Source organism: Charadrius vociferus, unplaced genomic scaffold (assembly GCF_000708025.1).
Source record: "Charadrius vociferus isolate BGI_N301 unplaced genomic scaffold, ASM70802v2 scaffold209, whole genome shotgun sequence".
Classification (NCBI taxonomy): domain Eukaryota; kingdom Metazoa; phylum Chordata; class Aves; order Charadriiformes; family Charadriidae; genus Charadrius; species Charadrius vociferus.
In genome coordinates, this window is record NW_009660387.1 from 1032048 (window position 1) to 1045044 (window position 12997).

At 45.9% G+C, this 12997-nt stretch overlaps 1 protein-coding gene across 2 annotated transcripts in view; it reads left to right on the forward strand.

Annotated features, from left to right (window-relative positions):
- Positions 1-7803, forward strand: part of LOC104293757 (amine oxidase [flavin-containing] A-like) — a 36993-nt gene extending 29190 nt beyond the window's left edge. Inside the window, exons 11-16 of one of the 2 annotated variants that reach the window (XM_009893283.1) lie at positions 1332-1385; positions 2308-2365; positions 2792-2889; positions 4345-4456; positions 5913-5975; positions 6438-7803. In XM_009893283.1, the coding sequence (XP_009891585.1) occupies positions 1332-1385; positions 2308-2365; positions 2792-2889; positions 4345-4456; positions 5913-5975; positions 6438-6593 (541 nt within the window). In that variant the 3' untranslated portion in view covers positions 6594-7803. The remainder of the gene's footprint in view (positions 1-1331; positions 1386-2307; positions 2366-2791; positions 2890-4344; positions 4457-5912; positions 5976-6437) is intronic. The other variant, XM_009893284.1, reaches the window with a different exon arrangement.
- Positions 7804-12997: the final 5194 nt, after the last annotated feature.

Here is a 12997-nt window from a genome sequence, read left to right on the forward strand (position 1 = left end):
CTGCATTCAGCTATAGTTCATTTTAATCATTTGGTTAATGTGTTTTTTTTGCTGTAGAGTAGATTTAGAAATATATCCCTTTCTTACCCAGCTTTGTGAGCCTGTGTTCGGCCTATGTTGGGCCTCGTATTTAGTGCCTGGGCCAAAATGAAAATCCAGTTCTCCAAGAAATCCTCATTTGCCTCCTCTCCCCATTGAGGTGAGGCAGGACAACGAGTATCAGCTGGTGGTTGAGTGGGGCAGCAGCTGTGCACTGAAGAAACTGTGATTCTGAAGAAACTTCCAAGTAAAAAAGTTGTAGTTTGGACAAACAGATGGGAAAATATGTAACAGCATTGACTGGCTTTTAAAATAGGTTAAGCCAATATGAACAAACAATCTTTAAAAATGTTTCCACTGTAATCTGAGGTGAGACTGCCAAAAAAAGGCCAATATAAATGTGAGGCAGCTACTCCTTAAGTATCTGGCAAGGAAAGCTTGGCGCTTCTACTGAACTGTACATGTTTATGGACATGTTAAAGGTTTAAAAAATTCTATGACCTGAGATCAATAAGCTGCCTCCAAACCCCATATGGCAAACAGTTTCCTGCTTTCTCCTTGTGGATTTATGCAACTTTCTAAAAGAGTGCAGGAACATACTTCATCCCCCAGATGTCTCCGCTAAGGTCAGATGACCTAATCACCAAATCTGTTTCCTTCAAGCTGAATGAATATTAATCCCAGTTTTTACAGGGCTGGTCCATGATGCTGTGCAGTGCTTATCCGAGCAGCGGGCTCCCGTTACTTATTAACACCAAATGACACGGGCAGTGGCACAGCCAGCTGTCTGCGAGACTTCAAAAGCTCAAGAAAACTCAGGGTCTCAGTCCTTTTGGATAAGACTTAGATATAAGAGGGTAGGCAGTGCTGACTAGTTTGTTGGACACTGTCATCTCTCTGTACACTTTGGGTATAACTTTGCTCTCCTGATTCGGTGGGGATGGAGAGTTCATTCCCACAGAGCAAAACGAGGCCAGTGCTGGCAGCTTTGAAAACACACTTGCAATCTGCAACTTTCTCATCTGGTAGCTGCCAGGCAGTCCTCTGCGCCTGCCCCCTGGGAATGCACGCTCTGCCTTTCAATTAACTCCGCAGGGTGCCCTGCACAGGCCTTCTCACCCGTGTGACTTGTAATTATTAAGTGATGAGGTATGATGAAAAAATGTCATGTCCATTACATACCAGTAAAGTGCTTTGCCTGTCTTTTTTTAGAGTAATTTCAAGCAAGAGCTTGTGAATCAGCTGGGGTGCTGACACTGCATAATATTTATATGCCATATTTTTCTTTTCAGTTTCATCCTTACCAGAAAGGCTGTTAAACTGGCCCTTCTCAGCAAGGAAGAGAGGTAAGACTTCAGAAGCTGTAAATATTTCAGAAGTAAGTCAGTTGTCTGGGATGTTTCCCCATGGGAATGTGTGTGAATATACGTGTGCATATGCACGTATACACATGCTCAGTGCAACTAGCAGTACTGGAAAGTGGGACAAAAATTCAGCTTTTGGCATAAACAGGCCAAGACGCTAATGCTAATATCCATCCAGTTATGGATATTTCTGAGTTTCCAAGTCCTCCCCACTCTTCCATGTTATGACTTATCAGCTCTGTATCTCTATGTGAACTGAGAAGTTTTTTCCAAAGACATTTCCAGACTGCATCCCCACTAAATGATGCTTCACCCCAGGGATATAGGGAGCGCTGACGTGCGTAGTTTTGGGTGTCTTTCACATTTAGACTGGGTGATAAAATTTTTAAACCTCTGTGTTTACAGCAGTGTGGTTTCTCCATTAGTCTGTGAAATGAACAAACAGTACTTTCTAAATGTGATTTTTGGTACACATGCAAGTAAGAGAGGCGTTCTGCTTAGGAATGGGAGTAGTAGTCTCCAGCTCATATTTTGTTCTTAGCTATAGTAAATCTGTAAGGATTTCATTGATTTATATTGCTTCTCTTCTGGTCTTACACCAGTGAACATGAGAATGAATTGGTTCTGCATCCTAAAATAACTGCACAAAGATTTATTTTTTTAGAGCTCATTGCCAAAATCAACCTTCATTTCCCATTCCCTGGGTCCATTTTGGATGTTGCGTTTAGGCATCAGCATTTGAAATGTGTATGTTAAGATAAGAACTTGAAATCAGACATAAAAACAAAGCCAAACCCAACTTTCTAATGTATGGCAATAAATGTGGGTTTTATATAAGAAGAGCAATAACTGAGAGGTTTTTTTCCACCTCGTTTTTTCTGACTGTAATCTTATTTTCATATAGGAAGAAGAAGATCTGTGAGGCGTATGCCAAGGCAATGGGGATGGAAGAGGCTTTACATGTAAGAAGTGAATGCCTGCTTTCACCTCTGTTGTACAGTAATGTTACTCCTTTGCTCTGGAGGATGAAACAAAAATTCCTGGTACCTAAAGCGTGTACCTAAAATTGCATGTTGTGCCATACAATCAGTACTGCCAAGGGGAGAGCAGCAGCATGTAGTACAGGAAGAAAAGAGCTGCCAGTCTCACTTTTTACAAGAAAAGAGAAGGCATGGTTTTATTTATCCTGTCATTTTCCCATGGGAGGCTAGTGCTACTGTAAAAGTGCAAAGATTTATTTTGTGCAGATGGATGGCATTAGCCAGATGACATGGCACTCCTTTGACAGGTATCCTTCGCCTGTTTTTTCCCCTCTCCAAAGGAAATTGGCGTTTTGTTTCCATTTCTCTGCCACTGTTTCACACTCTAATATTTGCTAATATTCACAGCCTGTGCATTATGAAGAAAAGAATTGGAGCACGGAGCAATATTCAGGGGGTTGTTACACAGCCTACTTCCCACCAGGCATAATGTATTCTTATGGAAGGTAAAACGGAGAATGCTTTGCTTTCTAATTTACATTTCTTAGCTTGTGTACAATGATATACCTTATGCAACAATCTTATGGCATATGTAGCATATTGGGGGAACTCCAACCTGCTTTCCACTCCCCTACTCCCCAGCTAACAAGCATCTTGCTACTGACTTTAGTAAGAGCAGAGTTTCTCCTGTGACTTTCAAGGAAACAAAGCATAGTCACAAGGAGACCTGCCAGAGCCAGGAAACCTTTCCCCACTAGGTTACTTACAGTATTTGCTGCTATGCAGTATTTGCATTAGATCCCTTTAATGCTTTCTAAGACCTTGAGGGCACACACCTTGGACAGATGAAGAGTCTCCACTGACTATGTAGGTGGAACCTCAGGTTCTGGTGAAGCCCTCTGAGTCACATCACGAGGGGAAGACATAAAACCCTTACATGAAAACTCATTTACTCCTCCCACCCAGCAAAGCCTCCCATGCCCTCCCCATGCAGAATTGCTGTATTCCTAAAGGAAAGTATTAGATAATACTGATGAATACTAGGTATATCACTGAAAAGCGTGTGGAAGTCACGGTTCAACACATAATAGGAACAAGCAGACAAATCTTGTATCCCTAGCCAAAGACCAGACAAACCATGTAGGACATCGCAGCATGTGCTCCTTAGCATGTCCATCATGGAGTTACACCCTGCCTCTGTGCCGAGATGTGAGTGGAAAGAAGTCATCTCGTGCACAGCCTCTACTGTTGTAGTTTATCTGAACGTTTAGGTAGTGATGGGTGAGGCCTCTGACCTGGGGAAGCTGGTGTCAGGCAGACAGGGAAAACCTAATCGGGGGTTAGATTGGAGTCCTTAGAGGAAGCACCTCTCTCTGTGGGAAAGGGAGCTCTACCTATGGCTGGGTTGGCTGGGATGCTTGGGCAGTTTTGCAGGACTGAAGGGATGGCTTATATCACCCTATGGGGCAAACGCAACTCTCTGAACGCTGAGGCCTTCAGCTGCCGTTCCCTTTTGGCAGGACTTGCAGCCAGGCAAGTCCAGCCTCCAAACAGAAGCTGATATTAGTGACCCATCACTGCAAAAACATCCCATTGTAATGGCAGGATAGCAACTAAGCTGCCATGCAGAAGACATAAATCTATCAGCTGCCCTGCATTTCTGGGAGCGGTTAGGATTACCCCTTATCTCAGCACAAAAATAAGGCTCATATTATTTTGCACGGAAACTGGACACACTGATTTATGCCTTAGATTTTCTTTCTCTCAGATCTTGAGCTTTGCATACAGAAGCAAGCTGGTGGTCCTGCAGGGGCAGCTTATTGCACCATGCTCCCCAGCCCAGGTCTGCAGGGATTCTGGAGAAGTGAAGTTCAGCACTCCGTCAAAGCCCATAAATGGCTTTTAGAAAGATCATCATTTTCCTGTTACTTGTCATCTGACATTCTCCATTTGTTTTGAAGGATCATTCGCCAGCCCATTGACAGAATCTACTTTGCTGGCACGGAGACAGCTACCCAGTGGAGTGGATACATGGAGGGGGCTGTACAGGCAGGAGAGAGAGCAGCCAGAGAGGTACAGACTGTTGCTTTGCTTTCAACATCTCTATTAAAAGGTTAAAAAGGATTAAATGCAGCTTGGAGGGTCTGATTTTGTGCATCACACTCTGTAATTGTGCAGAGCCTCCTAGAATTGATGGGGAAGAACCCCAGAAAAGGATGTGAATCAAAGCCTTTCTTTTTTTTTTCCTAACTTTACTAAGTTTGTTATTGAATAAAGCGAAGCCAAGAATCTTACCGAAATTAGAACATTACGCAGTGTGTTGCTGCGCCCGAGACTTAAAACGAAGCTCATGCCATATACCTCATGTCTAGAGGAAAAAAACCTCAAACTTGATGCTGCCCTTAGATATACTACCACAATTTCTAACAAATTAATCACTGTATGTTTTAAAAGTAATTTAAGTCATTACAAATGCTTGCAGCTATTTCCTCTGCAGCAATCTGGAAATCTGAGCGTTGTTCTCATTTTTGATCTATCCCTTCTGCTTCTCCTTTTACGACAGAGTACCGTTAGCTCAGCTTTATGAATTCATAATGGGAAGCTCTGATAATGTCTAAATCTCTTCAGAATGACACGCATTGGGCTGGGTTCCCAGTCACAATGAAATCCCTTTACAACAGTCTGGAGGGAGGGAAAAAACCCATTAAAGGGTGTACATTATAGTTACAACTGCTGTATGGCAGAGCCACGGAGCTGTTATTTAAGGGAAAATCAGCCCTTTGCTTCCATTTGATAGAATGTCATATTCATTTTATAATCCTCATTACTTGCTGTTTGAAGTCACCTAATTTCTCTTTTCTTTTCTCCATGGCTGTGAGCAGTAGTTAGAGAGATGGTTGACTGTCTCTTCTGAAGACGTTCATTTGCCCCCGAGAACCTCCGTGATTGTTACCATTAGTTTATTCTCAAGAAAAATCTTCTGTGAGCTTTGTACTGCCTGAATAGCCAAGTGATAACTTGATAATTGTATGCTGTGAGAGCCCCACAGTTGTATCTCTTCTTTTTCTAGTTTGTGATCCAAACAGCATCACTCCTAACAGGCTTTGTGTCCTGAGTGTGTGGCGGTAACCCCACCGTGCTATTTCTGTTATGTGAAAAAGCATTTTCACTTGTACTCAGAAAAAAATTTAAAGTAAACAGCTGGGAAAGCTGTAGTTCATGTGGATTTCTGAGTGAAGTCCTATTTTTTACAAATGACTGTGAAACTGTCCTTTTGTCCTTAAAACACTGGTTACACACATGACTGATGACCAGCTGTCATATATATACACAAACTACGTCCTTCTTCTCTCTTTGCTGGTATAAACAGAGATCACTATACAATTTCTGGTTCTAAAGCACTTTCAGCTGGTCATAGTTATGCCTTTTATCAACGTTGCCTTGCTTTGACTTGCTCTGCTTTTCCAAAACTGAAAGTAGTGTGAGTTTTAATTGTTTCTCATCTGGTACAAATATTTTTTTCTTCTAGATATTGCACAGTATGGGGAGGATCTCAGAGAATGAAATTTGGATGCCAGAGCCAGAGTCAACGGTAAGCCAGACTTTCTCGTTGTCACCCGATCAGGTGTGCACCCCTCAGTCAGGCTGCGGTCTCTGCTTTGTTGAGGTTTTGGTTACCTCACACGGTGATGGTATTCATTTCTTTGACTCATCCGAGGAATACTGTTACCCCTGTCTGAGGGGTGGGTGGCCAAGACCCAGGGACAAGGATCTTGGAGCCTGGGGGACTGCAAAATGTGGGATATCAGCCTAGATCTGCTCAGTCCCAGGCCATGGTTTTAAGCCAAATAGAACCTCCTTCCAGTCACAAGTAACTCCACCTTTGCTGTCCCACGGAGAATACGTGTTTCACAGCCCTGACCCTCCTTCCCCAGCCCGATCTTGTTCTTGGGAAAAACCTGTGATCTCCCCAGCCTCGCGGGGGTCATTTGCCGCTTCCCTGCTCACGTGGTGAGGGAGACCCTGCTGTGGCACCATCTCCTCTCTCCTCCAGGATGTCCCAGCCCGACCGTTCACCACCAGCTTCTGGGAGAGGAACCTGCCATCTGTGCCGGGACTGCTGTGCCTGCTTAGCTCTACCGTGTGTTTCACCTCTGTGGCTGCTGCGGGGCTGTTCGCCTATAAAAAGGGACTACTAATTCGAAACTAGTGGAGACCACACGTCCAGTGGACGCTGCGTACTCCCTCTTCTTCCCTTTTACCAGATGAGTGTTATTTTTGGAGAGAAGTGGCACGGACAGCTAGAGAGGGCAAAAATTGTTCTCCTTGTGATTTTTCTTTTAGTACCATAATTAATGCATCAAATCTACTGCAGTTGCTACCAGCTAAACAGAAATAAATCAACGGTGGGGGCGTTTTTCAAATTTGCCTTTTCTTGTCCATTTGTTTTGATTGGACATGATAATATCGATGTTACGTTCCTAATACAGGCAAGGCAAAAAGCAGATCACACCTTTTCTGAAAGACAAAGAGACCTTGGAAAATGTGTTCATTTCCACTCACTGCTTTATTTTTTACCACACAAGATAATAAATACCCTTATGTATTCACCTCAGTTAGCAGCTCAGAATATCCGAGGTTATTCCCATAACACCCCCGCTGCACAGAAGAGATTAGCATGCCAATCAGACATAGAATTGCCAAATTAATTTTCAAATGCATTTGATTAATTATTAATCATCGCAACGTGAAACTTAACCGCGAGCTGGTTGAAAAGAGGTAATTAGCACGAAGCAGCTCGCTAAATGGCGAGAGAGGAAGCACGAGTGGACTTTATTCTGCCCGCTACCGAGCAAACATCTGCACTTATCTGTTCTGTAGGGTGCCTGTGTCGCTGCGGCACGGCCACGGCGCAGCTCTCGGTTACTTCTTGGCCCAAGAGCATCCGATCCAGCCCAGCCGTTCGCTGCTGAAGCGGAGTGAAATGAATTAGCAAAGTTAAAGCCCCTCCGACTTGCAGCAGGTGCTGGCTGTTGTTTTCTGAATGGCAGCAGCTCCCTGGCTCCCTGTCAATTCGCTGCCCCTCGTTTTGCTCGTAATCCGTACCGCCTTCCTCCAATAAGGAGAAATATATTTGGGGTTTGAATTACTGCCTTGTAAATTACAGTAATTGGATGCATCTGCCTGTTCCGCTCTTGTTATGTACATGATACACTTAAAATAATCACTTTAGTGTTTAACTGAAATCTGGAATATATGTTTCACAACGTACCATCATTATGCAGTCTTTTTGCCATGAAATGTGAGCATTGTATGTGTCCATGAACTCAACTGTCATTCAACATGGGTGAAATGTGCCTTTTGATAGTCCTGCAGCCTTGATAAGAGGAGGTCTTCTATAAACTTTTCTTCAGATTCTTTCTTGCATTGTTTTTTGTGACTTTTTGGAAGGTGGTGTTTCTCTAGTGTGTTAAATCACCAGGCACATCACATGCAGCAGCCGCAAAACCCTTGCTCTGCTCAATATGATCCATACATATACGCCAACAGAAATACCTACCTACCCAAGATGACTTCGCTCCTGAACTCTGCTTCAACCACATTCGTATGTCCTCTCATTTTTTTGTAAAAAAGCCTTGTAGACATTGTAAGTGCAGACCAATCTCAGCCCAGGTTCTGGTGGGCTCCAAACCAGAAGCCATTTCCAGGGGGAAGGGGTGCTTCAGGTGGCCCTTTGTTTAGGTGTGAGCAGGTGCTCAGAGTGCCAGTGTTAAGCACCACACAGAAAAGGCTGTACAGACAGTGCATGTCAGGAAAGACATGGACCTGTTGGAGCAGGTCCAGAGGAGAGCCACGAAGATATCAGAGGGCTGGAGCACCTCTCCTATGAGGAAAGGCTGAGAGAGTTGGGGTTGTTCAGCCTGGAGAAGAGAAGGCTCTGGGGAGACCTTATTGTGGCCTTCCAGTACCTAAAGGGGGCCTACAGGAGAGCTGGGGAAGGACTTTTTACTAGGGCATGTAGTGATAGGATGAGGGGGAATGGCTTCAAACTGGAATAAGGTAGATTTAGATCAGATGTTAGGAAGAAATTTTTCACTTTGAGGGTAGTAAGGCACTGGAACAAGTTGCCCAGAGAAGCTGTGGATGCCCCCTTTAAGGCTGGGCTGGATGGGGCTTTGAGCAACCTGGTCTAGTGGGCAGTGTCCCTGCCCATGGCAGGGGGGTTGGAACTTGATGATCTTCAAGGTCCCTTCCAACCTAAACCATTCTATGATTCTACATGTCTCCTGAGCTACTTTGTTCATTGTTTGCAGCCATTCTGTGTGAGGGTCAGCCAGCCACTACTGGTTTCTCCAGGGGAAAAGAAGCCTGAATAGATTATTTATAAGACTGTCTACATTTTCAGCTTAAACTTTCCCATTTACCTCGAACTTACACGTGCACTTCAAGTTACCCACACTGGAAAGGGGAGAAGGAAGTAGGAAGCAGCAATGTTGGATTTTGAACACACTAAGCTGTAGTATTAAATGCTTGTTTAAAGGATTTTTAAGTTTGTTTGACAGGTTGGTTTAGCATCCACATTAGGAACATTTTAAGGGAGGGGCAGGGGGGGATGACTTAATTGCTGTTTGACTCGAGGGCTACCTGCTGAATATGTTCTCCCCAGCTCCAGCCATTAGCGAGCAGGGATCCCTGTGCAGTAGGACTACCTCCTGCATGTGGCCTGGCACGGCCACAGTGCCCACCCGAGGGCCCGGGGAGGGAGCACGGGCTCGCTCCTGACAAGCCTTGTGTGGCCTGAAGCAGTTCTGCACCGTTACACACTCCCCCCAAGGGGAATATTTCCACAACCTGAAAAGCACTGTCCATATCTGTTCAAAAATATTCATCCATAAGTGGATTTGTGGCAATTAGAGCCATTCATTTTAATTTTTTTTTTGCTGACTTTTAACTTGACATCTGAATTTCACAGCCTTTGTGTGCACGTGCAAAAGTGACCCCAAATCATCTGGAGTACACCCATGAGCTGACACCATCCAGCTTCGCTTTTCACCTTATCCGCACACATTTCTACTGCAATTTGTCTGGGTTTTGAAGTGCAAGTTCAATCTGGCTGAACTAGTCTCAAACTGTTAAACAGGGCCAGGTACAACGTTGCCCCCTTCACAGGGAAAAAGCACATGTCACTGCTGTGGGAGTGGTAAGTGGCAAATGAAATGAAAGAGGTTGATTAAAATTGGCATTTCTGAAACTCCTGCAGCTCCCAGCCACCATGCTGCTGCGGCAAAAGGGCAGCATTTGTCAGAGATTATAGACCAGTTTCCATCCTGCTTTAATGCCCTTTCTGACAATCAGAACAATTTCCCTGTTTAAACATTAAACACTTAGCTTAAATATTAAACAGCCGGGCATCTTTCTTAAACCAATTTTGAAATGGAACGGGACTGAGTTTATCACTGCTGACAACTCTCCAAGCGAGCTGCTCCTGTTATTTAAAACCGTGAAGCTCAAGCACCGTGGAAACACCTCTTCCTGCGGGGGAGTCCTCAGCGGAGTCCTCACCCAGGCCATGGAGAGAGAAAGCCTCTGGTGACCTTCCCTAACCAGGGGTGCTCAGCGCCCCGGTTTTTGGAGGAAGAACCCTGCACTCCCTTGGCAGAGGTGGGAGATGCTCTGTCCTCTCAAAGTAAGGGGTGGGACGGCGGAGGCCGAGGTCCACACCAAGTCCACCAGCACCAGGGTGGGAACTGAATTGCATTGACAGGCCTGGGAAATGGGAAAGCCTGAGGTGAAAAGGCTGCTCTTTGATGCTTGGAAATAAAGCAAAGACCAGAGCAAGTGCTGGCAGAAGGACCAGCAGAGGCGAAAGAGAGAAAAAAAAAAAGGCTAATCCCCTCTGCTAGTCGTGAAATAAGAAGCGCCACAGAGCAGATAGATCAGGCGGTGTGAAATAAGCAAGCTGAGATGATACATGTGAGTGAACCTGCCTCTTTTTTAATTAAATTGCTGGTTTTGCTTACAGATACCACAGCAGCTGTGCCCAAGCCCCTGAGAGCGTGTCACATAATTAGTCTTTCAGCACCTTTGAGAGCCACAGAAATCGGCACCAGGGATGGAAAAACACTCCTGTGAGACTCTGGTGCTTCCCACCTCCTTTCTGCCCTGCTCCCCTTGCCTGCAGCTCCTGCCTGCGCAGGGTGGCACAGCTGCCCCCTCCCTGCCTGCCACCAACCAGCCCCATGGGGATGGAGACCTTGAAACAGGACAGGTTGCTGGGCCACCAGGAGCTGGAGGGGCAGGAGGTGTGGATGGGGAGCCGCTGGCCGGCTTTTTTGCACCATCGGCACAGCAAGGCTTGCCTTCCCTCATCACCAGCCCATTGCACAACCTCCAAAATTCCCAGTGCGGGAACTGACAACCCAAACACCTCTGGATGGAAACCTACCCTCTGGATGGAAACCTACCATGTGAGAGGTCTGGGAAGGGGCCACCATCACAAGGTTGAAGCGCCGGGTTGCAGGGCCTGCATGCTTTGGTGCAGTGGACACAAACCTCCCTCAGGTCAGGCAGCATCTCTCCAGGTGTACTCCTCATGTGGGGCAAGAGGAAGGTCTAACCACATTCACCCAGAACGCTACAGGTACACCCAGCCTCAAAATCCACTCTGGGCAAGTGAGTGGTTCCAGCCTGCACTTGGTCTCTTTGGTAGTCATTCACCAGCAATACTTTCCAGTCCATGTTTGACCCAGCCCCCAGTTTCACTCTTGATCTCTTTGCCCAGGATCAAACATACCCCCCAACCACTGGCACAAATTAGCATTATGTATTTGAATAAAAATACCACCCAGGGGGATGTGCCAACATTGCGCAGCCTGATGGGCTGCAACGTGCATGTTTCCCACCACTCGGTTCCCACGTCCCATTGATCAGGTTCTACTGCCCCCGACTGCACGGGCTTTCCTCGGCCAGAAACCACTCTGGGAGCAATCTGGGGATGGGTCTTAGGTTCTCGCACAGAGTTCAGCTCCCGGTTCCTGACTGCAGCATCAAGAAACAGAAAAATGGGCAAATTCAGAGAGTCCTCTTTTGTGGAAACATGATTTTAGTCGGTCCTTGTCTTTTCCTTTTGGGCTGTTTCTCTTCTACAGATTGGTTGGAAACAAACTATTTTGCTTTGTAAATATTCCCTGCAACAGTTGCTTTCCACACACACACACAGAGAAAGCAAATTTCGTCTTCATAAAAATCCAGAAGGGGAAATTAAATGTGCTTTTTGTCAGTGAACTGTAACTTTCTCTTTTCTCACTCAGCTCCTGCACTTGGCAATCGATGTTTTGGGCTCCGGTTGCAATTCCTGTTCTGCTCCTTATTTGTAGCGCTTGGCTTCCCAGTTTCTGCTCTCTGTTTCTTGCTCTCTCTGGTATTCTTTTTTTGGGTGGTTTTTTTTTGACTCATCTCACATAGCAGAGACAGAATCACGCAGGACGCAAAGGAGGAGCAGGGAGAAGTTTCCCAAGTGAGACCGCCTTACTTACAAAAGTGAAGCTTTAGGAGAGCGGTGCCAGCCGCTTGCTGGGTGCCAGAGCAGTGGTGCCTCTGAGCAGCCTGTCTCCTCTTCCTGGAGTCCCAGGAGATGTGATGTGTCCCAGCCTATAACCATGAACAGATCAGAGAGGGCTGTGAGACTGCACCGCCTATGAGCTTTACCAAGCACAAGACAATATGAGACAGAGGTCCTGTGCCGTCTCCCTCTTCCCACTGTTACTCTCTATGAAATGTAACTGTGAGCTCCGCTGCCACTCACAGTACAAGAAGACAGCTTCCACTCAAGATGGGGGTGAAAATGAAGAAAAGGACGTAATTACTGGTTGTGTTGGTATTTGGACTTGCATGGCTAGACCCTTCACCTGAAAACTCCTTGGATTATACCCTGAGCACCACCATTTTCATCAAAACCTTGGTTAAATCCAGGATGTCCAGCTGAATTACAAAAGTCAGAGCCTAGCACTGGGGGGACACACAAGATCTGGGGACGGGGACAGGGATGGGGGACACATACTGCTGTTAGTAGACACCAGCTGCAGACAGCTGTGCTGAGGAGTCACCAGCTTCCCATCTGGTGCACAGCAGCATGGCACAGCAGGGCTCAGGGCTGAAATAAAGGCTGCCATCTTCTGGCTATATAATAGCAGTATTTTATCATCTCGCAAACAAAACCGTGGGCCTTTGATTTGCAGGAAGGTCTCAGTGGGTATTTCTGCACTGGGGCTTACCATTCCTGTCAGGAACCCAAAATATCAAACTCCAGAATAGAAAGACACTAAAGGAAACGGACACAAGTCCCCAGCTTCAAGCCCTGGTTCTCACCCATCTCCAAGCTCCGATATGCCACATTGGAGGAAGCAAAGGCAGACGCCGTCCCTTGCAGTCTCTGCTTCCCAGCACTAGCTGGTCCCTGGCAGAAATGGTGGCAACGAAATGGTTGCGGCATCACCCCTCTGCCAGCACTGCAAAACCTCCTCTGAAGGGTGGCTGAAGTCTTTTCTGCTGCTTGGGAGTGTGAAGAAGCTGGGGAAAAGTGTGAGCACAGATCCTAAATGCACCCGAATGCTC